Raw genomic sequence first — 22,206 nt, 5'->3', positions numbered from 1 at the left:
CATCCTCTCATTTAGTCCTGCAGACTCTGCTGCAGAGAGTGTTCCATTTCCATTTTGCAAGGGAGCACCTGGAGGGCTCTGAATCACAGAGGTAGCAAGTGGGACTCAGAGACGAGAAGCCAGGCCTGCTGATCCCCAAAGCTAGGCTCCTACATACCCCATGCTGACTGTCAAATGAGCTGATGGAGGGAAATTGCTCCATAAGCAACAGAGCTCTATCCCAGCCTGAGGGCTGGACTGTTGTTACCTCCAGCACCTGTCTGCGATCAAGCCTCTTTGCTACCTTTTTGTCCACGTGTATTGTCCTCACTTCCCCCTTCTAGGCATGAGCTGGTTGGATCAGTCTCATTCGGCTCATTCCAAGGCAGTCTGTGAACTTGCCGCATGTGTGGTTAAAATGCATGCATGCTGCCACTCCCACTTCCCATGTGCCTTCTCATGCTCCACGCTCTCTGCCCCACCCACACTCACTGGCTCGCACATCCAGGAAGCGCTCAGCACAGCCTGTCCTCTGTTACGAAGAAGACTTCATGGAGCTCAGGTGCACCATAGAGCCACTAGAGAGACATGTGTCATTCATTCATCTGCCAAACCCACATTTATTGGGCACCCACTATGTGCCAGATGCTGGAGCCACAGTGATGGGTTAGGTGCAGCCCCTGCTCTCAGGACTCCCCCAGTCCAGGGGGACAAGTTAATTGACAATGGCAGTGTAGGTGGCAAGTGCTAGAATAGCTCCGCCCGGGGCCCTGTGGGAACGCAGAGGAGGTGGCTGCTCATCCTGCCTTGAGAAATGTCTCAAAAAAAAAAAAAAAAAAAAAAAAGAAGAGGGACTTTTCCCCCAAGTCTTCAAAGAACAAATAGGATTTGGATAAAGAAAACAGAAGCTGTGCAAAATAGTTCGTCCTTTCCTGAAAACGTTAAACAGAGTTACTATTAAGACCCAGCAAGTTCACTCCTAGGTATACACACAAGAAAAATGAAAACATCTGCTCAAAAACATAGACATGAATGTTTATAGGAGAGCTATTTATAATGCCAAAAAGTGGAAACAACCCAAATGTTCATCTGCTGATGAATGAATAAACAAAATGTGGTCTATCCATACAAGGAAATATTACTCAGCTGCAAAAAGAATGAAGTACTGACGCATGCTACGACGTGGATGAACCTTGAAAACATTATGTTCAGTGAAAGAAGCCAGACGCAAAAGGCCACATCTTGTATGATTCTATCGGTGTGAAATATCCCAAACGGGCAAATCCATAGAGACAGAAACTAGATTAGTGGTTGCTTCGGGCTAGGGAAGGAGAGGTGGAGAGTGATTGCTAATGGATATGGGTTTCTTTTGGGGATGATGAAAACTATGAGATAGTAGTGCTAGTTGCACAGCATTGTGACTATATTAAAAACTACTGAATTATACACCTAAAATTGTTTAAATTGTGAATTTTGTGCTATGTGAATCTTACCTCACTTTTAAAAAGAAAAAGACAGGAAAAGATAAATAAGGACATTCTAGGTAAAGAAACCGTGAAAGCAAAGGTAGAGAGAGGGAGACATGCTCTTGGAGAAGAGCAAGCGTCCAATACTGGAGCATGATGCACTATATTTTTCTTCTGTGGCTTCACAGCTTTAGAAGGCTAAATGATTGTCGGGTCCAATACCTTTAGTATCTGTTAGATGTTGTTGGTTGCAAGTAACTCAAACTGGCATAAACAATAGAGGGAATATATTGGCATCTTGAAAAGGTCCAGCAGTAAAGTGGACTTCAGGCACAGTTTGATCAGGGATCAGTTCCATTTCTGTGATTTTTTTTTTTTTGTCCCTGCTCTCCTCCGTGTATGAAATATGTCATTACATTTGCTTCTCAGATGTCATGGAGATATGAAAAGAAAGATGCATTTCAACTAGAGTGACTTTAGAGGGTTTCTTGGACAACATAGAATTTTTGCCAAGTCTTCAAAAGATGGGTAAAACCTCAAGGAGTCGATATTCCAGGTAGATGAAACCCCTTGAGCAGGAAAATGTAGGGTGTATCTGGAGAAGAGTTCAAGAATTGGTTGGATCTGGCAGCTTGCGGATAGAAAGTAGATGCAGGGCTGGAGGGAGCTTGGACTTTAACCTGGAGGCACTGGAGAGCCGTACAGGAAATTCAGCAGTGGAGAACGTGATGAGCTCTTGGTAACGCCTACTCTGGTTGTCAGATAATTTTATGAAATTATTTTTACTTTTAATAGATATGATAATATTGTGGTTACATACATTCATGCTGAAGTGTCATGGAGTCCGCAATTGACTTTCAAACGGTTTAGGAGGGAAAGTGTGCGTGTGTGTGTGTGTGTGTGTGTGTGTGTGTGTGTGTGTGAGAGAGAGAGAGAGAGAGAAGAAGAAGAAAATGAGAGGAGAGATGGGGAGGGAAGGGAGAGAGGAGCAGATATGGCAAAATGTTAGCCATCATTGACTCCTGGAGGAGAATACACAAGGGTTCGTTGTACTGTTCAGCTTTTCTGTATGAGAAAAAGAAAAAAATGAGAGTGGGAGAGACAGACCACTCTGAGAGAGGGACAGGCTCAGGAGGTGGTACAGTGAGGGGGCAAGAGAGAGTGAGCCCCAAAGGGCAGGGCCGAGATGCCCCATTGGTGAGATGCCTCAGAGGCCCAAGCCACAGGGCTCAGGGTGGGTGAACGTGGCTAGGGACGTGTATAGGCACAGTAGCCCGATGACTCTGCAGCTTCCAGCCCAAGGGTCCAAGAGGACCCTTGTGCCTGGAATCGAGCTTGAAGGCAGCAGAGGAGGAGAAGGAGCCCCCAGGCAGAGCTGCTTTTGCTCCCTCCATAATTAACGATTGTCTGTGTGACTAGGTGTTGAGTCATAAGAATTTCAGAGCCGGAAATGACCCAAGAAATCTAAGCAAATCTCTCATTTTCCTGATGGGGAAACCAAGGCATAGATTTACCTGGACTTTCAGAGTCAGATAGGTGACTACGGACAAGCTACCAGTTTAAACCATTCCTACAAACACCTGGTGACTGTCCACAGCAGAAATGACCTAAGGAGACACCAGTTTGCTCTGCCCTTCCTTGGTGAATCTTTGAAACCTTTTCTGAGTGCATATGTCATCAGGGAGCTGCTTCTTGAGTGGGTTGCCACGTGGGGTTTCACTCGGGCCAGGCACTCAGTGGTCTAGGGGCTTAATACATATTGGGCCATTTAATCCTCAATCCTATGAGACAGGTGCTATGTCTAGCCCCATTTTACAGATGGTAAAGATAAGGTTACATGGTAGCCACAAGGTCACATCATTTGTAAGTGGCAGAATTGAGATTAGAGCTCAGGCAGCCTGGCTCCAAAGCTGGCACCTTTAACCACCTTGCTACCCACCATACCCCCTGTCTCCTAGTCGACTGGACTTCCCCACATTCTCAGTGACCGGCTGTCTGATGAATTGATGTGTTTATTGTCCAGGGAGAGGGTCACCAGGCAATTCTGGCCCCAGCCTCATTGGTATGTCTGCAGTAAGTCAAGGCCTATTTATTACTCATAGAGTATTTTGGGGGTCTGTGATAAAGAAAAAATGCAAAACTTAATTTCACTTCCCTGCTACACTGCTCATTCTTATCAGCCTCCTGGCAGCTTTTGCACTTCCTATGCATGTTAATTACTTTATTAATTACATTGATATCTTTGGTTCTGCCCAGCATTTCTTGGTACTTTTTTGTTTGCAACGTGCACCCATTTTGCCTTGTTCGTTGGCATACGCGGGCCCAGTTCCCATTTCTAAAAGGGATTCTTTGAGCCTCGGTAAACACATGGCTTTCAATTAGTCGCACAATCATCATTTCCCATTTTTCAAATCAGCCACGTCACTAATAGAGTGTTTTTAACATTCTCCCAAATAGAGGCTGTATTGTTAAGTTTCTGACATTGTTCCTCAATCCTTGTTTTCTCTCCATGTCACAGCTCAAAGAACCCCATATACCCTAGCACGGAGTGAGATGCTAGACACTAAGAAGTCTAGGGGGAGGAAGCAGGGGAATTGAACCCTGGGGCAGATGGAGACAGGGGTTTGTGAGATGAGGCTGGAGGGTGGCCTTGGACCAGGTCCTGGGAGGCCTTAAATGTGACCTTGAGAAGTACAGACTTTATCCTAAAAGCCAATATCCACCCAAAGTATATGGTTTAGAATATTGATCCCATTAGCTGTCCCAAAATAAAAGAGAATGGAAGATCATATGGTCTCAAGTTTATGAAATCCTCAAAACTACATATCTACCTCTTGGAAATGTATAAATGTATAATATACTTTTAGCCGGTTAAAGGCTCTGGAAAGTTCTGCAGTTTTAATTTCTTTTTTTTTTTTTTTGAGATAGTCTCACTCTGTCACCCAGGCTGGAGTGCAGTGGCGCAATCTTGACTCACTGCAACTTCTACCTCCCAGGTTCAAGCGATTCTCGTTCCTTAGCCTTATGAGTAGCTGGGATTACAGTGCACACCATCACGCCTGGCTAGTGTTTGTATTTTTATTAGAGACGGGGTTTCACCATGTTGACCAGGCTGGTCTCAAACTCCTGACCTCAAATGATCCGCCCGCCCCAGCCTCCCAAAGTGCTGGGATTACAGGCGTCAGCCACTGCACCCGGCCTTATATTTTTTAGTTAATAAATTTAATTTTAATTGTTAAAAATGTTTAAATTCATATTTCCAAAACTTCTTTGGCCATGGGACCATTAGCCACAGAAGTTGTAGAAATGGCCAATTTAAAATTTTACCATAAAATTAAAACATGTAGCATATTTATACTTAACTATTCTAAGGAGTTGGAGGGGCTGGACGGGGCAAGGAGCCGCTGTGGGTTTTAAGCAGGTGGGGGCAGGCTTAGGTTCTGTTTTAGAAAGTGACACCAGCAGTCAGGAGGATAAAGGGAGACTGGAGGCAGAGGTTTGAGGAGGCCCCCGAACAGTTCCCGCAAGACATAATGAGGATCTAAACCACAGGTTTCAAATGTTTCCATGTTTTCTTTCCATTTTACTTCAAGCTGCATTGTTGTCTTAAAATTGGAAAATCAGTGTTGCTATAATAAATCATAGCACAAGGATTTTACTCAGGCATAAAATCTGAATGAGAAAGCAATCTGCACAGTCTTCCATCTTCAAAAGAAGCGTTTAGCCCAACAGGGTGTTGAAACACAATAGCCATCTGTTTCTGCAAATCCCCAGAGTTCATCGAGGCTTTCCAATCACACAGACCCAGATTCAAGGCCCAGGCCCACACCTTTGTAGCTCTATGACCCTAAGCAAGTAGGCTTTACTGCTCTGTGCCTCAGCTTCCCCATATAGTACAAAGAGGAAATAATACTTTTCTCACAAAATAGTTTCAAAAATTGAATGAGGTGACATATACAAAGTGCTTAGCAAAGTACCTAACTCGTGATGACATAAAAACAAATGTAATTGCCCTTCTGTATTGGCCAGATCCAATAAGGAACCTCTAAATCTCAGCAGCTCAATGCAACAAGGGTTTATTTCTCGCTCACACAAAGTCCAGCTGTGAAGCCAGGTGGTTCTCCAGGGCAGCCATCTTCCACAAAGCAACTCTGTGGTCTGGACCACAACACAAGGCAGCAGGCCAATCTTGCAACAGGTCTTCAGTGCTTCAGCCCACAAGAGTCAAATGTCACTTCCACCCACAGCCCATTGGTCAGACTTAGTCACATGATCTCCCACCCCCACCACCTAATTATAAAAAAGCTGAGAATATGCATGAGCAGATGGGATGTCGGTGGCATCAGCCTCTACCACTCTCCCTTTTCTTTGGTCAGTTCCTTGAGTCTCCCTGAGCCTCACGTTCCTCCTCTGTAAATTAGGGCTAATACTTCCTGTCCTACCTTGCATGGGATTGTTACAGGAGCACATGAGATTATATATGGGACAAATGCTAAGCTGTAGTTAGAGGCAGTTACATGCTCACTGTTTTGCTCTGCCAAAGCTATGTCACATTCTTTGGTTCATAGAAAAAAATGTACAACTTCAACTTTCCTTAAATCTACATTCCTGTTCTTATTCCCCTGGCCCTATCTTTCCTCTGGATTGCCCACTCCCTTCTCTCCTTTGGCTCTTCCCAATTACTTGTCGTGAGATCGTTAAGGTCACTTATCAGTAGCCTTTGGTAGCCTATTTTTGGAATTTTGCACAAGGCTGCATATCCTAAAAGGTCATGAGGGATGAGATGACAAGGAGGTCACTAGAGTATTTCTCCTGGGCAGCAGAGGAAAATATTGGGGGTTCTGAATCACAGGATGCATGGGCCCTTAGGTCTTTGAAGAACACCAAAGAGGTCTGTGTTTGTGCTTGTGCATGTATGTGTATGTGTGAGAACATCATGTGCATGTGTGTGTGTGTGACTACTTCAAGCCCCAAAATTCCATAAATGTGGACATTAACCATGCAGTCTGCCAAGCTCCATGCTGTGGTTTGACTGCCAGATAACTAAGGCAAGTTCAGGAACAGCCCCAGGTGAACAGGGTGCTAGGCATGGGAAGGGGACAACTGTCTTGCCCTACTCAGATCCCCTTGGAAACCTATAGTTGGCTCAGAGGGCACAACTGCTGTCTCTAACCTCAGAATTGCTGTCCTAGGCCAGGCATGGTGGCTCACGCCTATAATCCCAGCACTTTGGGATACCGAGATGGGTGGATCACCTGAGGTCAGGAGTTCTAGACCAGCCTGACCAACATGGGGAAACCCCATCTCTACTAAAAATATAAAAATCAGCCGGGTGTTGTGGCATGCACCTGTAATCCCAGTTACTCAGGAGGCTGAGGTAGAAGAATTACTTGAACCCAGGAGGCGGAGGTTGCAATGAGCTGAGATCACACCACTGCACTCCAGCCTAGGTGACAGGGCAAGACTCTGTCTAAAAAAAAAAAAAAAAAACAAAAAAAAAAAACATTGCTGTCCTAGAGCCAAGGGAAGAGCCCCAGAGGACAGAGCCTGGGCCAGTGGAAAAAGTCCCTGAAGTATAGATTTCAGCTCAAAATAAGGAAGAATGTTCACATTTAAGTCCAATCTAACCATAAATGAACTGGGCTTCCTTAGGAGGTAGTGAGTATCTCATCACCAGAGGTATGCAAAGAAAGGCTGGACAGTGGGCCGTTAGCAGAGACTGTACCCTAAGGAAGAGACATGAGAGAAGACACTTGAGTCTCTTCAAGCCCAAAAGTTGTGTAACCCTGTAAACTAGAATAATGTGACCTCAGAAGACTTATATGTGTGTGTGTGTGTGTGTATATGTGTGTGTATAAAGTTTATAGGTTCATTTCTATATATTTGTTGCCAGAGGGTATATGAGAGATGACTTGAGAACAGGTTTATAGTTATAATGAAATCGGAGCATCCTGAGCATCACTGGTAACTCCGTCATCAGAGGAGGATTGCAGGCAGGCAAGAACCTGGCCCAGAAAAATGAGCCCCACTGCAGAGCACAGGAGGGGGGATGCACACTCTCCCGTGGCCTGCTGCTACCCAGGGATCCCCACACATCGCCAGCAGTGGCCACAGCAGCCATTACAGCATCCTATTTTGGAAGAGTCTTTGCAACATTGCACTTTTGTGGCTCCCAGTGTGCTCGCCTCTCTGAATGACAACAGGAAAATGAAATGAGTGTATTGTTCTGGAATGCACTACTGTGTGTGTGTGTGTGTGTGTGTGTGTGTGTGTGTGTGTGTGTGTTGGCTCTGTAGTCTTTCGTCTTACTGTGCTCTTGCTTCGTACTAAGAACAGCCCTCAAAGCAGGTGACCCCAGCATTTCTCAGAGAACCCGGGGCTCAGGGTGAGCATGTCACAGTTGTGGGGCCAGACCCTAGTTCAAGTGCGAGGCCCATGGCTGTCCGTTACACCAGGGCGCTGCAGTGTGCCCAGGCTGCCTTTAGCCAAGGACACACTGTAAAATCTAAGATGTAGCAGGGAACAGGAGAAGGAACACTTGAAGTTCATCCAGGCAGCAGCCTGCCTTCCTGCATGTGAGCTGGGAGTCCCAGAATCAGCCAGTGTCCCAGGCAGGAGCATGAACAACAGACAGGGCCCTGAGCCTGGACTCAAGATGCTCAAGGTTCAGTTGCCCTGAATCCTTGATGTGTGACCTTGGGTAAGTTCCAGCCCACTCCTGGGCTTAGTATTCTGCTGTGCAAAATGGGAGGGAGGCTGATGGCCCTACTAACCTCCTAGGGTGGTTGGGCAGATCTAATGAAACTGAAAACCTTGACACCGAGTGCACACACTCAGCTCTAGTAGAGTAGAATAGCTCTGTCCAGGATCCCGCGCGCTACAGAGTCCTGATTTAGAGAATCTTCACACTCTAGTTCTGTCACCTCTCCATTCACGCCAAGCTGGGCTTGGACTTGACAGCTGGTGACAGGGAGTCACCATGAACAGCCAACCAGGTTGTGCACTGAGTTCTCAGCAGAGCCCTGTGAGGTGATGAGAGACACAGCCTCTGCATGGCCATGCCAGGGCTGAGTGGGAACAGCTCAGCTGCCTCAAGGTCTGGGCTGGGAGGTCCAAGGGCTGGGTGGGAGGGATGCCAGCCTGGCCAAGGACTGGAGCTGGACAGCTTGGGCAGGGCCCTCTGGGAGCTCTACTCGCTTTGGGGGCCACAGATCTGACCCCAAGCCCAAGGCCAACCACCATCCTCTCCCCCACAGAGAGACTCCTTGGCCAGACGAGTCTGGCCCAGGGCAAGGTGCAGCTGGGTGGGGCACTTGAACAGGCACTCCTAGGCCAGGCAGGAGCTATGGGGAAGAGGGCTGCCCTAGCCAGCTCAGGGCCACAATCAAGTCTAATTTATGGCATGGCTTTCCATCCTCTTTCACATCACAGCACACAATATTAGCACAGCACCCTGGTGACCACAGAGCCTGCTCGTGGCTGGCAGTGCCTGGCCTACCTATGTGCCCCAAGGCAGAGGAGAGCACTGTCGTGGGGCCCTTCTACCCAGTCCCGCCACACCATGACCAGGGCACACTGCTGGAAGATCTAGATTAGTGGTTTAGAGTAAAGGTTTGAAGAGGAGTTAGGCAGACCTGGGTTCAAGTCGCAGCTCCACTCTCCTTTACTCCTGTGTAACCTGGAGCGGGTCACTCAGCCTTACGGAGCCTCGTTTAATGTCCCCTAAAATGGGGTGGTGCTAGCGCTCATGCCTGCGGTGGTTGATTGATTGGGTGAAATGAGACAGTGTGTATAACACACTTAGCACAGAATCTGGCCCACAGTGAGCAGTTAGTAAATGTGAGGGGGTCAGAGGAAGTACAGATGACAGGGGTGGGGGCGATAGCGGAACAGGAAAGAGTCCAACACAGATAGATACCTCTAACACAGGGTAAGTCAGTCCTCCCGAAAAAGACAGGAAGGCAGATGTTTGGGACAGTGGATGTGGAGGAGCCCCAGAGGCCTGGAGGAATGGATGCGAACTTCACCGTGCTGTGAAGAAGGGTATCCCAGGACAAGGAAACCCCACAATAAGGGCACCAGGAAGAGAGATGATGGACTGAGTCATGGCTGAGACTGGGGGATGGGGACAAGGCTGGACAGGTATAGGGGCGTCAGATCACGGAGGGGGGTGGGGGCCAGTATCATGGGACCTGGACGTCTTTACTGCAGTCTGGGGAGTCACTGAAGGTCTTGGAGCATGGGATTAGCACGGTGCGGATGATCACTTGGAGGCAATATAGAGGAAGAATAGGTTGGGAGAGACAAGAGAGGAGACCAGGTCCTGACCAAGAGCAAGAGCCTGGGGCAGGAGGGAGGGCAGAGGGGAGAGGACTTCACACAAGTGCACTCACCTGCATGTGACAAGCAGCTGGATGTTGGAGCTGGGGTAGGCATCGAAGAATGAGAAAGTCTGGAGAGACGCCAGGTTCTGGTCTCACCTGGGCAGACAGTGGGCTGCTTTCTGAGCTGGCCAACCCAGAGGAACAGCAGGTTTAAGGGAGAAGGCGATGAGTTCAGACTGGGAGAGGCTAGGCAGGAGTAGAGGGTGCCCCATGGTACCCCCTCTGGGCCAGCCCAGAGGGCCTGGAAGCAAGGACCAAATAGGGTCCCCTGCATCTGGCCACCAAGAGTTCCCTGGAAATGATGGGGGAGGAATTCAGCAGAACTAGGCTGGAGAGCGGTGGGAGGGGAAGATGATGGATGGGAGTGAGGACTCCTTTTTTCAAGAAGCTCGCTGAAGGGGAAGAAAGACGAGACCAAGAGGCTGAGAAACAGAAAGCAGGGAAGGAGGAGTTTCAGGCCAGGACTTGGCTGTGGCCCTGGGCAGAGAAAGGGGGCAAGAGCACACGAGAGAGAAGGTGATCAAGGAAGCAAGTAAGGGCGAGGTGCTTTTCTCTCCCAGTCATTTAGTGCTAGGTATAAGCCACAAAACTGTGCCGTCGTCATGTTCTTACTTTATTTCTTCTCCAGGTTTAATTGACAGCTCTCAGGATCTTACTATACCATGCCATCAGCTGGGACCTCCTGGGTATTGAGATCCAGGAAGGATTGACTCAGACCCCCAGGGCCGAAGTCCTGGGGAGGTCCTGAGCCTGCTGGAGACTCCTGCCCTTTCCCAGGCCTTTCCTGTAGGCTCCAGGTCCTGTTCCTGGGTCACAAATGCACAGTGGTCCCCTTACCCCTCAAGCAGTTCCTGAATTTTAGGAGAACTTCCTGAAGGTGAGGAGGAGCAGGCACTTTCCACAAGAGGCGTGGCTCTCCCAGGGGGGCATCTCATCCAGCTGCCAAAGCAGCTGCTAGTTCCAGGTTCTTTTCAGGACCTGCGTTTCTCCATCTATAAGAAGAGAAACTGGATCAGTGCAGAAGCCCATTCGTGTTTGGAAATGGGGAGACAGGAGGGAGATCAGGGCTGTCACAGTGACTAGAGGACATTCAAGGCCTTTAGTACCCGGGGTCCAGGGGTTCAGTGCACCCCGCCCAGCACAGAATAGTCCCTCACAACAAATAATTGCTCTCTGCATCCCCAAAGAAAAGTGGCTGGAAGTGCCCATGTTGAGAAACCCTCGTGGGTGATCTTACATGTCCTTTCCAGATCTCTGATTCTAGGGGAAGAAAAAAAAAAATCACCCAAACTTGTAATCATAACATTCTACAAAAAAATTCTTACCTTGAAATGACAGCTTCTAGCTTTATTGCCTCAGAGGTGCGGGGCTGCTGCTGTGGAGATAAGCAGTCCAGCCCCTGAGGGATCTGGAAGGTTCCTCCCAGCTCCAGTGCTCTGTGGCTTTCTGCAGCGGGAGATGATAACAATGCTTTCCACATAGGGAGCAGGCTTTCCCGTCTCTCCAGCCTGCGAGTCACACCGCAACTCCTTTGATCATCTTGGCAGCCCTGGGAGGTTGTAGATGAGGAAGTTATGGCTCAGAGAGGCTGGGAGACATGTGCAAAGTTGCACAGCTGGCAAGAGGTGGACTTGGGATCTGAGCCCAGGGCCCTTTCCCCTCCCTGCCTAGGCATCCTTATTGGCACCCCTCATGTCCCCCAAAAGAGACCGTGTTGACTCACCTGCCTTCCCAGGAAAGGAGAACCATCTCAAGACTCTGAAATGCAGTCTGGAAAGGCCAAACACACCCCCTAACACATACACACCACACACACCCACACCCCCAACACACACACACTCACACAAACTCACATTTACATGCACACCTACACTCACCCCCAGCAGAAAAACCTACCAATTTTACCATATACTTAAAAAATCAACTTTGGAATTTAAAAAAAGAAAAGAGGCAGGGATGGCCCAGGGAGAAAGTTCTGCATACCAACTTCTGGGAGCTGGTCAGAAGGTGGAAAGCACCCCCTCCCTCAAAGGAGCACTGGCCGGGCCGGGCCTAGGAACCCTTTCCACCCACAGCGGTGGCAGGAATAAAAGGTCCAAGCGACTCAAGCCAAGAGCCCCGTGATCAGAGGTGAATTGCGTGGCCCTCCTCATGTGAACCCTCTGGACTCCCCACCCTCCCTGCCCAGGCCTGTCTCCTCACCCAGCCCTAACCGCCCTGGCCAGCTCTGCACAGGACACGCAGAAGCACATGATTGTCAAGGTGTGGTCCAGGGTCAGAAACACACAGAGGAGCCCTATCAAGTCTGGCTTTGTGCTAAATCATCACTCTGTCTGTGTCAGAGGTGTGCAGGTGACAAAGAGAATCTGCATTCTTAACCAGACTGCTTCTAAGCTGAGAACCAAATGTTACCCTATTTAAAATCCTTTAAGGCCTTGCTGCCCAACACGTGACCCCTGGATCAGCTCCTCACCTGGAACTGCTTAGAAATGCAGCATCCCAGGCCCCACCTGGGACTGCGCACCTGAATCTGCATTTTAACAAGCTCCCCAGGCAGTTTGTGCTCACATTATCGAGTGAGAAGCCACGCTGTCCTCTCACTTATCATACTTCAGCCTCTCTGGCCACATGAGGGTTCCTAAAATATGCTGATGTCTTTGCATTTCAGGTTCTTTCTTTTCCCATGCCATGTCCTCTACCATGCATGCTCTTCCCCTAGCTTTTCACATGGCTGGCATTTCTCATCCACCAGGTCTCAGACTAAAGGTCACCACTGCAGAGTAGCCATCCCAGGCTCCCTGATCTGAAACAACTTCCCCCATTAGCACCCCTCCAAGTGGCGTAGTTTCCTTTAGGAATACTTATCACCGCTTGTATGCATAACTGTACTGTGTGGTTTGTTGAATGCCCGTGTTTGTTGAGCAGCCCCCGTTCCACTGGAATGTACCCTCAAGAAGGCAAGCACCATGTTGGTCTCATTCATCCTGTACCCCTACACCAACATGGTGCATGACACACAGCAGGCATGTGACAACTCCTCATGGAGTCAATTTCGAATGAATGAATGTAGGACAAATACAGTCATGAAATGTAGGACAGATAGAGTCATCTCCCAATGACTCAGACTCCCATTAACTACACTGTAAATTAACCCATGGGCTCCCTTCACAAATGGGAAACTGAGGTCTAGAAAAGGGCAGGGATTTGCCCAAGATCACCCAGCAAGTCTGTAGCAGGACCAAGGCTTTTGACCTTTCAGGCCTCAACACCTCCACTTATGCTCCAACTTCCTGCCTATCAGTTTGTGCAGCCGGACAGAGCGGGATATTTGCAGGGGGCACTGCCCTACATTGTGAGTAATCGCATTATGCGGAGGGACTCTCGGGCCAGCTGCTCTCCTTTTGCCGCACAGATGGGAGAGGCTTTCCCGGGCAGCTTCTGCGTGCCTCCTGCTGAGCAGCAGCCTGACCAGAAGTCAGGTGTGAGCACTTCCATCTTCTGGCCGTCCCAAACCGGTGTGGCCTCACTGCTGGACACGGTGCCCTGCCAGGCAGGAAAGAGCATTTTATCAGCCTGAGTTCAGCTCGCAGCACCAAAGCGCAGCCTTCACCCTAAAGCCCTGGGGGCTTCAGGGGAAGCCACTATTGAATGTTTAACGGTTAAGTTCTTCCTCCCTCAAATAAGCACTTTGCAGTTTATAGAGCCGGTTACACCCACCGTCTCCTCCGATTTGACACAATGATGCATGTGAGAGGAGGGCACATCAGGGAAGGCTCATGGTGAAGGAGGAAGGAGTGCTGGTTTGAGAGTCACACACACCTTGCTTTAATCTCAGCCCCGAGACTTACTAGCTGGAGATCTTGGGCAAGTTACTTCACCTCTCTGTGACTCTGTTTCCTCATCTGTGAAATAAGTATAACATCTTGTTGGATTTTTATGACTTCAACAAGATGACGGGTGTAGAGTTCCCAACCCAGCAATGAGCACATCATTGTCACTCATGATAAGGCAGCTCTTGGTGTCCTTATGGCTGATGTTATCAGGTGAAGTCAGCCCTCTCTCTGAGGCTGCCTTCTCATGGGAACTGTCCTGGTCTTACTGGAGTGGGAGAGCCATGCGGACAGGGCTCTTGTCTATCCAGGTTATTGCTGCATGCCCAGAACAGTATCTGGCAAATGGTAGTGCTTAACAGTTATTCACTGAATGAATGAATGAATGAATGAATGAATGAATGATTTCTTAGGCAACTGCCAAAGAGAGCAACAAGAAAGAAAGAAAAATAAAGAAAAAAAGCGGCCGGGCGCAGCGGCTCACGTCTGTAATCCTGGCACTTTGGGAGGCTAAGGCAGGCAGATCATCTGAGGTCGGGAGTTCAAGACCAGTCTGACCAACATGGAGAAACCCGTCTCTACTAAAAATACAAAAATTAGCTGGGCATGGTGGCGCTCGCCTGTAATCCCAGCTATTCGGGAGCCTGAGGCAGGAGAATCGCTTGAACCCAGGAGGCAGAGGTTGCAGTGAGCTGAGATTGTGCCATTGCACTCCAGCCTGGGCAACAAGAGTGAAACTCTGTCTCGAAAAGAAAAAAGCCAGTTGAAAATTTTGCAGGTCAGCTATCCAGAGCAAGAAAAACGTTCTTAGGGCAGTGCAAATGCTGTCCTGTACAGAAGAGAAGAGGCCGAAGCCTGGGCTTAGGCCCTGACCCTGATGTCTGCAGGGGTCAGTGCCCTGTGCTTGCTGGCCCTGGCCTGCATGGACAGTCCACACTGGGAACAGGCCAAGTGCAGTGCCCAAGTATAGCCTGAGTACTTCCCCAACAGCTGCTCCAGAAGTGGGGGAGTCCCCCATGGTGTTTGGAAATCTGGCCTCATGTAAGGCCAGTGGGTGCCTTGCAGAGTAGCACAAGATGCTGCTGACAGCTTCACCGTTTCCAGCACCACCGATCTATGGTAGTTGGTAGTTCTGTGGCCCCAGCAGAGGGTAATCCACCACCACCAGGCTGGACCCTTCATGTGGCTCTTTGGTGCCCTCTAGTGGTGCTTTGGTGCACGACAATGACAAGGAAGCACTGGGGGTTGGGGGGTGGGTAGCCCACCTGCCCCTGCAGGTTGCATGCTCAGGTGCTTCTCTCCCCATGTGTGGCGGCTGCACAGACCACTGCGAAGTCCAGGCCCAGGTAGAATCTGGATGGATTAGACAACGTGTACAGCTTGAACAGTCTGCTTTGTGGTTCAGTGCAGGAGTCACTTGATTTTCTTCCAGATGCCCATCCCCAGCCTCACAGGAACAGGACTGTGCTTAAGGCTGCTGAGATGGGTGCAGAACTGAAAGGCCAAAGATAGGAATTCAGATTTCAGGATTCAGAGAGGTCAGAGCAGTGAAGGTGGGGTTGGGGGGAAGGGGAGCAGCTAAGAGAAAGGTAAAGGTAGCCAGGCTGGAATGTCAGCAGCACAGGGGGAAAGACTGGGCTAGCAGCAGTTCCGTGAAAACTACCTGATAGGTCTTGGTCCAACCTGAAGGAACACACGAATCACTGGTGGAAGATTATATAGAAAGCCAAGGAGATCCAAAGAAAGAGATCAGGCTGACTTGCTCAGCACTGCCTGGAGTGCTGAGCTCCATTCTAAGCCTGTAGGAGTGGTAATTCTGTAGAGCAGTGGTAAACTCCAGCAGGTTGACTGACAAGGTGGCTTAGTGGAGGAAGGCACAGTGGTGTGTCCCCTCTCTGTAGATCTTCCCTCCTGCGGAAGGTGTGCAGACTCAAAGAGAGAGCTTGGAATTATTCTGGGGAACCCCAGGGGAGAGATGAGCCCCAGTGAGTGGGGGTCCAGGAGGAGGCTGTGGTTCAGTGAAAGCGCTGTGTACTACCTCACCAGGAGCAGGAGGGAGGGGCTCCCTGCCACTGCAGTGTGTAAGCCAGACAAGCCTTGTCAGTTTCCTGTGAAGAGCAGTTCATCCCATTGAGCAATGCTGTATGACATAACTAATTTTCTCCACACCGAGAATCTAAGATTCCATCATAAATTACTGTTCATTGTAGAGGAAAAGACAGGATCACCGTTAATGGATTTGCCATTCATGCATAACTAGAATGGGTCCGTGCTACTGCATTCTGATGTCAGCTTGATTGTCACACATTGGAGAAACCCAGATTCTGCCACTAAGACAGTTGACCTTGGGACCAAGCCAGTTCTGTCACCTTAATTAAACAATGAAAGGATGTCAGGAAACCCCCACTGCCCTTAATAAAATGCAGCCCAGCTCCTGGGTGGGTAGCAGTGGAGGGGAAATCTCTACCCCTGGCCACTCTGACTATAGTTTCTGGAGATCACCTCCCTCCAGGGTGTTTCTCACTGCAGAACCTTCAGGAAACCACATTATCCCCTCTAGCACTCCAGCCCAAGTGTGGACTCAATGCACATGGACCCAAAGAGGTTGAGCTAAGGCTTTCTGTGGCTTGGGACAGCAAAAGACAAATCAAGCCTGAGAGAACACACAGCAGGATGATCTGGTCAAAAAAATGGCCTGAACCCCCAGGTCCCACCCCTCCTAGCTCCTCCTGCTTCCACGTGGGAGCACCGTCTTTCCCCCCACAGCTCACAGAAGCCCAAGTCATTGCCTGCTTCACAGGTCACACCTGGAGAGCAAGACCAAAAAAATAGTTTCCAAACCCCACCTGTCTAAGACCTGCCTTCTAGCCCTAGGTCCCATCAAAGTACCCCTTCTTCCTAGTGATTGACCCTGAGGATGCCCATGCCTTACCCTCAGGAGTGTGGCTTTACCCTGGGCCTCAACAGCACAACTCCATCAGAATATAACATCCTGAACACAGTTATTTTGTGATATACTCTCAGTGGCAAACAGATTGCAAAGGAATCTTCAACTTTACTTAGTAAGTTTGTGCTTGACAGTTGTATGGATGTATCAATTTTGCAGCTATTTAGTGTCTAATGTAGGACTGAACAAATCAGTAGATATTTTGATGTTGTTCAAAGGCAAGGATTCCACTGTTGGAGAAGAGTGATGAAAATATGGAATGGGGAAGGCAAGCAAGAACTCAGCAGTGTTGGGTCTTGACAGACAGATAGATAGAGATTTATTTTTAAAAAAGCTTAGAAGTAGTGACAACTTAGGAACAGTGAGACCATCAAGTGCCTACATCTTGGTTTCTAAACACCATTCTCCACTAAAAAGAACAAGGACTCCTTGGAGAAATGGTTGATTGCAAGGCTGGGAGCAAGAAAAGTTCAAGGAGTGCTGGAATCATTGTGCCAAGAAGTAAGAAAGTGCTCAAAAAAATTATGGTGATGTGTGGAAAAAACATAGGAGGCAGCATGAAGTTGTTTTCCACTGGCCAAATCTGGAAAAATTTAAGCATCAACATGAATAAGACACCAAAGGATTATAAGACATTCAATTAAAAAGGAACATACTAGGCCAGGCATTGTGGCTCACGCCTGTAATCCCAGCACTTTGGGAGGCCGAGACAGGCGGATCACCTGAGGTCGGCAGCTCAAGACCAGCCTGGCCAACATGGTGAAACCCCATCTCTAATAAAAATACAAAAATTAGCCAGGCATGGTGGCGGGCGCCTATAATGCCAGCTACTCAGGAGGCTGAAACATGAGAATTGCTTGAACCCAGGAGGCAGAAGTTGCAGTGAGCGGATATCACGACATTGCACTCCAGCCTGGGTGACAGAGACTGTCTCAAAAAAAAGGAACATACTGATATACATAAATAAATGGGAGGAAAGGAAAGCTCTTCTTTGCAGTAGAATGCCAAGTGTTTAAATAGAATGGCAGAGTTAGAAAATCACCATTTTGCAGCTACCAAAGTAATAAATGACTCAGGTAAGAATTCTCAATGGTTGCTGAAACCACTGCGTGAATGTTTGTCGGGGAACAGGATACTTACACAGTCTCAAAGTAGCTCCCACAGATTATTAATTACAAAGGGAGAAATGATACCTTTGAAATGGATGTCTGACAGACATCATGTCAACCAAGTGATCACAGGTAACATCATAGAGTGCCAACTCGTCCCCCTGATGTGACTCTTATGTAAGATTCCTGCCAAGAATGCATAAAACCTGAATATAAAACATTCAGGCTAACCCAAATTGAGGGACTTCTACAAAATAACTGAACTAGATTTTTCAGAAACAATGACATGAAAGACCAAAGTAGGCTGAAGACTTGTGTGAGATTAAAGGAAACCAAAGACACCTAAGTGCAATAATGATCCTGGATTGGACCCTGCATTGGAAAAACCACAGTTGCTTTAAAGGACATTATTAAGTCAATTGGCAAAATTTGAAAATGGATAGTATATTAGATAATATACTGTATCAGGGTTAAATTTTCTGAATTTAGTAAGTGTATGTGATTGTGCAAGAGAATCCCTTGTTCTTAGGCAATATATGCTAGGATATTCAGGGGTGAAGGGTCAGGATATCTGCAATTTACTCTCGAATGGTTCAGAAAAAAATAAATGTACAGTAGATATTGTCTCATTCCCTAGGTTTATTTTTGTCTTGTTGCCACCATCTGGCCAATTATCTCCCAGAGTTTCCCAATTCAAGTTCCTACCAGAGAGAATGTGCTCAGGAAGGATCCTCTCCATCAACCCTCATTAGGCAGAGCACTTTGTAGGAGGAAATCTCATAGGTATCTGACAAGCCTCTGGATTGGCTGCCTGGGGTCAGGTGCCCATTCTTTGTCCAGTCGGCTCTGGCCAAGGATGAGTCATGTGGTACACAACCTGGCTGCCATCATTGCTCCAGCAATGGGGCTGTGGGCAAGAGGGTTTGGCAGACTCCAGGCTTAGGCAAGCCAGTATATCCTATATCTCCAGTTGCACAGAGGTAACCCCAGAGATACCTGAAGACCTCCTGTCCTAACTTTGTACCTCATTCTCACAACAAATATTAGAGGTACCTGCATTAGGCCCGGTTTTGTGTTAGATCCTAGGGGTACAGAAGTGACCCAGTTCCTACCCTCAGGAGCTCTGACTCAAATTGGAGAGGCATGAATTATGCAGAGAACTGGAGTGCAGGGTTGAATTGCTACCAACAAACAGAAGGCAGTCAACGCTAGTTGAGGCCTGGGCTCCACCCCTTAGGAACACAGAGATGGGGTCCAAATGGCCCGCTGAACAGTGGCATTGGCTATGACTCACAGGAGGAAAAAGGGCTCTCAGATAAGGACCCAGTTGCTGGAAGAGTGTCCTGTGCCATCCCTGAGTCTCTGTTTTCTCTTTGCACAGCCGGACCCAGCAGGACGGGATATCTCCATCCGCCCTCTCCTGGAGCACTGTGAGAACACCCATATGACCATCTGGCTTGGCATCGTCTATGCCTACAAGGGACTTCTTATGGTAGGTGCAGAGCAGGAGACAGAGTTGGGGGCGGGCGGACACTTCTTTGTTGGGCCTCTGTCTCCCAGGGGCCTCCATCAATGTAAAAATAAACAGAGCCTCCATGACTAAGCAGTTACTCTCTGTGGACTCAGTGCCTGCCACATGCTATCTCAGTTCCTGCGGCAACCCTATGAGATAGGTACAAATAACATCCTCATTTCACTGATGATACTGAGGCTTGGTGTCTTGCCCAAGGTCATCTGGCTGGTAAGTGGCAGAGTCAAGATCTTAACCAGAGAGTAACCCAAAAACTCGTGGCTGTGCCTCACAGCTGTCACTGCGCTGCTCCCAGGAAGAGCAGTCTGCCGACACCCAGTGCATGCTCATGTCCAGCATGTCAGCGGACCCTCTCTTAAGTCCATGGGAGGTGGGCAGGATCATCCCCATTTAATAGATGAGGAGGGTAAGCCTCAGAAAGGTTAAATGATTTGCCAAAAGCTACCTAGTAACCTCCAAACTGCAAACCCAGCGCTCTTTCCACTTCACTCGTCTTTCAGAATCAAAGATCGTGCTAGCATGGATACATATGTAACAAACCTGCACATTGTGCACATGTACCCTAAAACCTAAAGTATAATTTAAAAAAAAAAAAAAAAAGCTGAAAGATCGTGCTAGGTGCTGTGGCTCATGCTTGCAATGCCAGCACTTTGAGAGGCTGAGGTGGGTGGGTCACCTGAGGTCAGGAGTTGGAGACCAGCCTGACCAACATGGCGAAACCCCATCTCTACTAAAAATACAAAATTAGCTGGGCATGGTTGCGGGCGCCTGTAATCCCAATTACTTCGGAGGCTATGGCAGGAGAATCGCTTGAACCCGGGAGGCAGAGGTTGCAGTGAGCTGAGATCAGGCCATTGCACTCCAGCCTGGGCAACAAGAGCGAAACTCCGTCTCAAAAGAAAACAAATCAAAGATCACATACCAAGCCCACATTGTGAAATTCCAACATTAGGAAGAACTTGAAAGGTCAGCTGCACCATATTTCAGCCCAGGTTGATCCTTGAATCTTCTCTCCTATATCCTATATAAACAATGCTTCCACTTACTTAAAGCCGTCTAGTGACACGAAACTGGTCACTGCACCCTCCTCAGATCTTCCCACAGGGAGGTTAAGTCACCATTCACCCCTGTGTGACCCCACTTAAGAGGCCAAAAATGAAGCCCTCTCCAAAAGTCAAACTGGAATCTCTTGTGCTGCTCAAATGCATTCTTACCTATTGTCACATCAGAGAAGTGTTAGTGATTGATCCTGTGTCCTTTGAGAGGCCATGCCAGAAGGGCATGTGAGAGAACCCTAGACAAAGATTGGTCCCCACTTCATACCAGTTGACACCCTTTTATGGTTTTCCATACAAGTCTTTTGAGCTCCCATGCAAGCAACAGGACCACTGGGCTGCAATCTGAGCACAAGGTAATGACCCTGGGGGTGTCCACAGGAGGTACCCAATATAGAAATAGGAACTTGAGGACTGGCCAAAGGTCCTGGGTTTGGACAAGGACACACTCATAGTCACCAGAAACTTGGAAGAGCTCTCAGCAATGGGTGGCACAGACCTGAGGGCAGAACCGCCAGCCCCAAGCAAAGTTGCTGGAAGGCAGACTCCATCTCCATGTAAAGATGGATTCTTATAACAGGGAGCCCTGTCCATAGATGCCATGGAGCCCCTAAGAAGGACAAGCTCCCTGTCATGGGAAAGCATGTCGTGTCAATGACCTGCACTTCCCCCGACCCTGGTTGAATAAATAGAGAGAATCTAGACTGTCGCCGTGATCCTTCCATCCTTAATGTTCCTTGATTCTGAGACTCATTCCGTGAAATTAGATTATGATGAATCATATTGACATCTTTAAACTGGATTTATTTGTAATGTTTTGATTATTCATTATCTTCTCCCACCTACTTCCAAAGTGGTTGGAGATGAGAAATGACTGTATGTCTTCCCGTGAAGCTAACAGCTTCAGCCAGCTCCTGTCAACAAAAGCTATATTTGATAGCACAAATGCTGTACCATTTAGAATATGCAAGGAACTGTCCCCAGCCTCCTGGCCCTTAAGGTTTATGACTAAAATCCCACTGCCACCCCCCACTCCTTCTATTTTAGAGCCACAGAATCTCAAGGCTGGGAGAAGCACACACAGCCCTTTGGGTCCACCCCACCGTCAGATGTTTTGGCCCCAACCCCCAGCCCACCCTGAGCATCCCCCAAAGCATTCATTGACTAACTGCCTCTATACCTCCAGTGATGGGGCGCTCGCCCTCTTCAAAGGAGCCTGTGCCATTCATGGATGATGTGTTAGTTTCCTTTGGCTGTCGTAACAAATTACCACAAAACAGTGGCTTACAAAACAAACAGAAATGTATTCTTTCCTAGTTGTGGAGGCCAGAGGTCCAAAATCCAGACGCTTGTGTTCCCTCTGAAGGCTCCAGGGGAGAATCCGTCCTTGCCTCTTCCAGCACCTGATGGTTCCAGGCATGCCTTGGCTTGTGACTGCATGACTCTAGTTTCTGCCTCCGTCTCCACGTGGCCTTCTCTTCTTCTCCCCAAGGGTCTCCTTTGTGTGTCCCTTATAAGGACACTTATCATTGGATTTGGGGTCCTTCCAGATAATCCAGGATGATCTCATCTCAAGATCATTATATCTGCAAATACTCTTTTTCCAAATAAGGTCACGTTCACGGTTTCCAGGAATTAAGATACGGACATATCTTTTAGAGTCACTATTCAACCCACAGATGGAGTGCTTTTCTAGGAAGTTCTTTCTAATCCTCAGCGGAAATCTTCCTCAGTGTAACTTGTGCCCACGAACCCTCGTTCTACTTTTTGAGGGCCTAAGAACAAGTTACTTTGTGTTTCTTCCTGACCCCCTTTAGAGATTTACAGCCAACCACCAGGTCCGCAGAGTAGCCTACATTTATTGTGGAGACCTCCACAGTGGCTTGGTGGCCCATTGATAGCATG

At 48.2% G+C, this 22,206-nt stretch overlaps 1 protein-coding gene across 2 annotated transcripts in view; it reads left to right on the top strand.

Annotated features, from left to right (window-relative positions):
• The window catches only part of GABBR2 (gamma-aminobutyric acid type B receptor subunit 2), a 426,725-nt gene that overhangs the window by 384,410 nt on the left and 20,109 nt on the right, over window positions 1-22,206 (top strand). For both annotated transcript variants that reach the window (XM_032164654.2, XM_058446038.1), the window contains one exon: window positions 19,097-19,207. In XM_032164654.2, coding sequence (XP_032020545.1) covers window positions 19,097-19,207 — 111 coding nt within the window. The remainder of the gene's footprint in view (window positions 1-19,096; window positions 19,208-22,206) is intronic.

Source organism: Hylobates moloch, unplaced genomic scaffold, assembly GCF_009828535.3.
Source record: "Hylobates moloch isolate HMO894 unplaced genomic scaffold, HMol_V3 SCAFFOLD_10, whole genome shotgun sequence".
Classification (NCBI taxonomy): Eukaryota; Metazoa; Chordata; class Mammalia; order Primates; family Hylobatidae; genus Hylobates; species Hylobates moloch.
The sequence above is the reverse complement of the archived record's forward strand: the minus strand, read 5'-3'. Positions and strand labels throughout refer to the sequence as shown.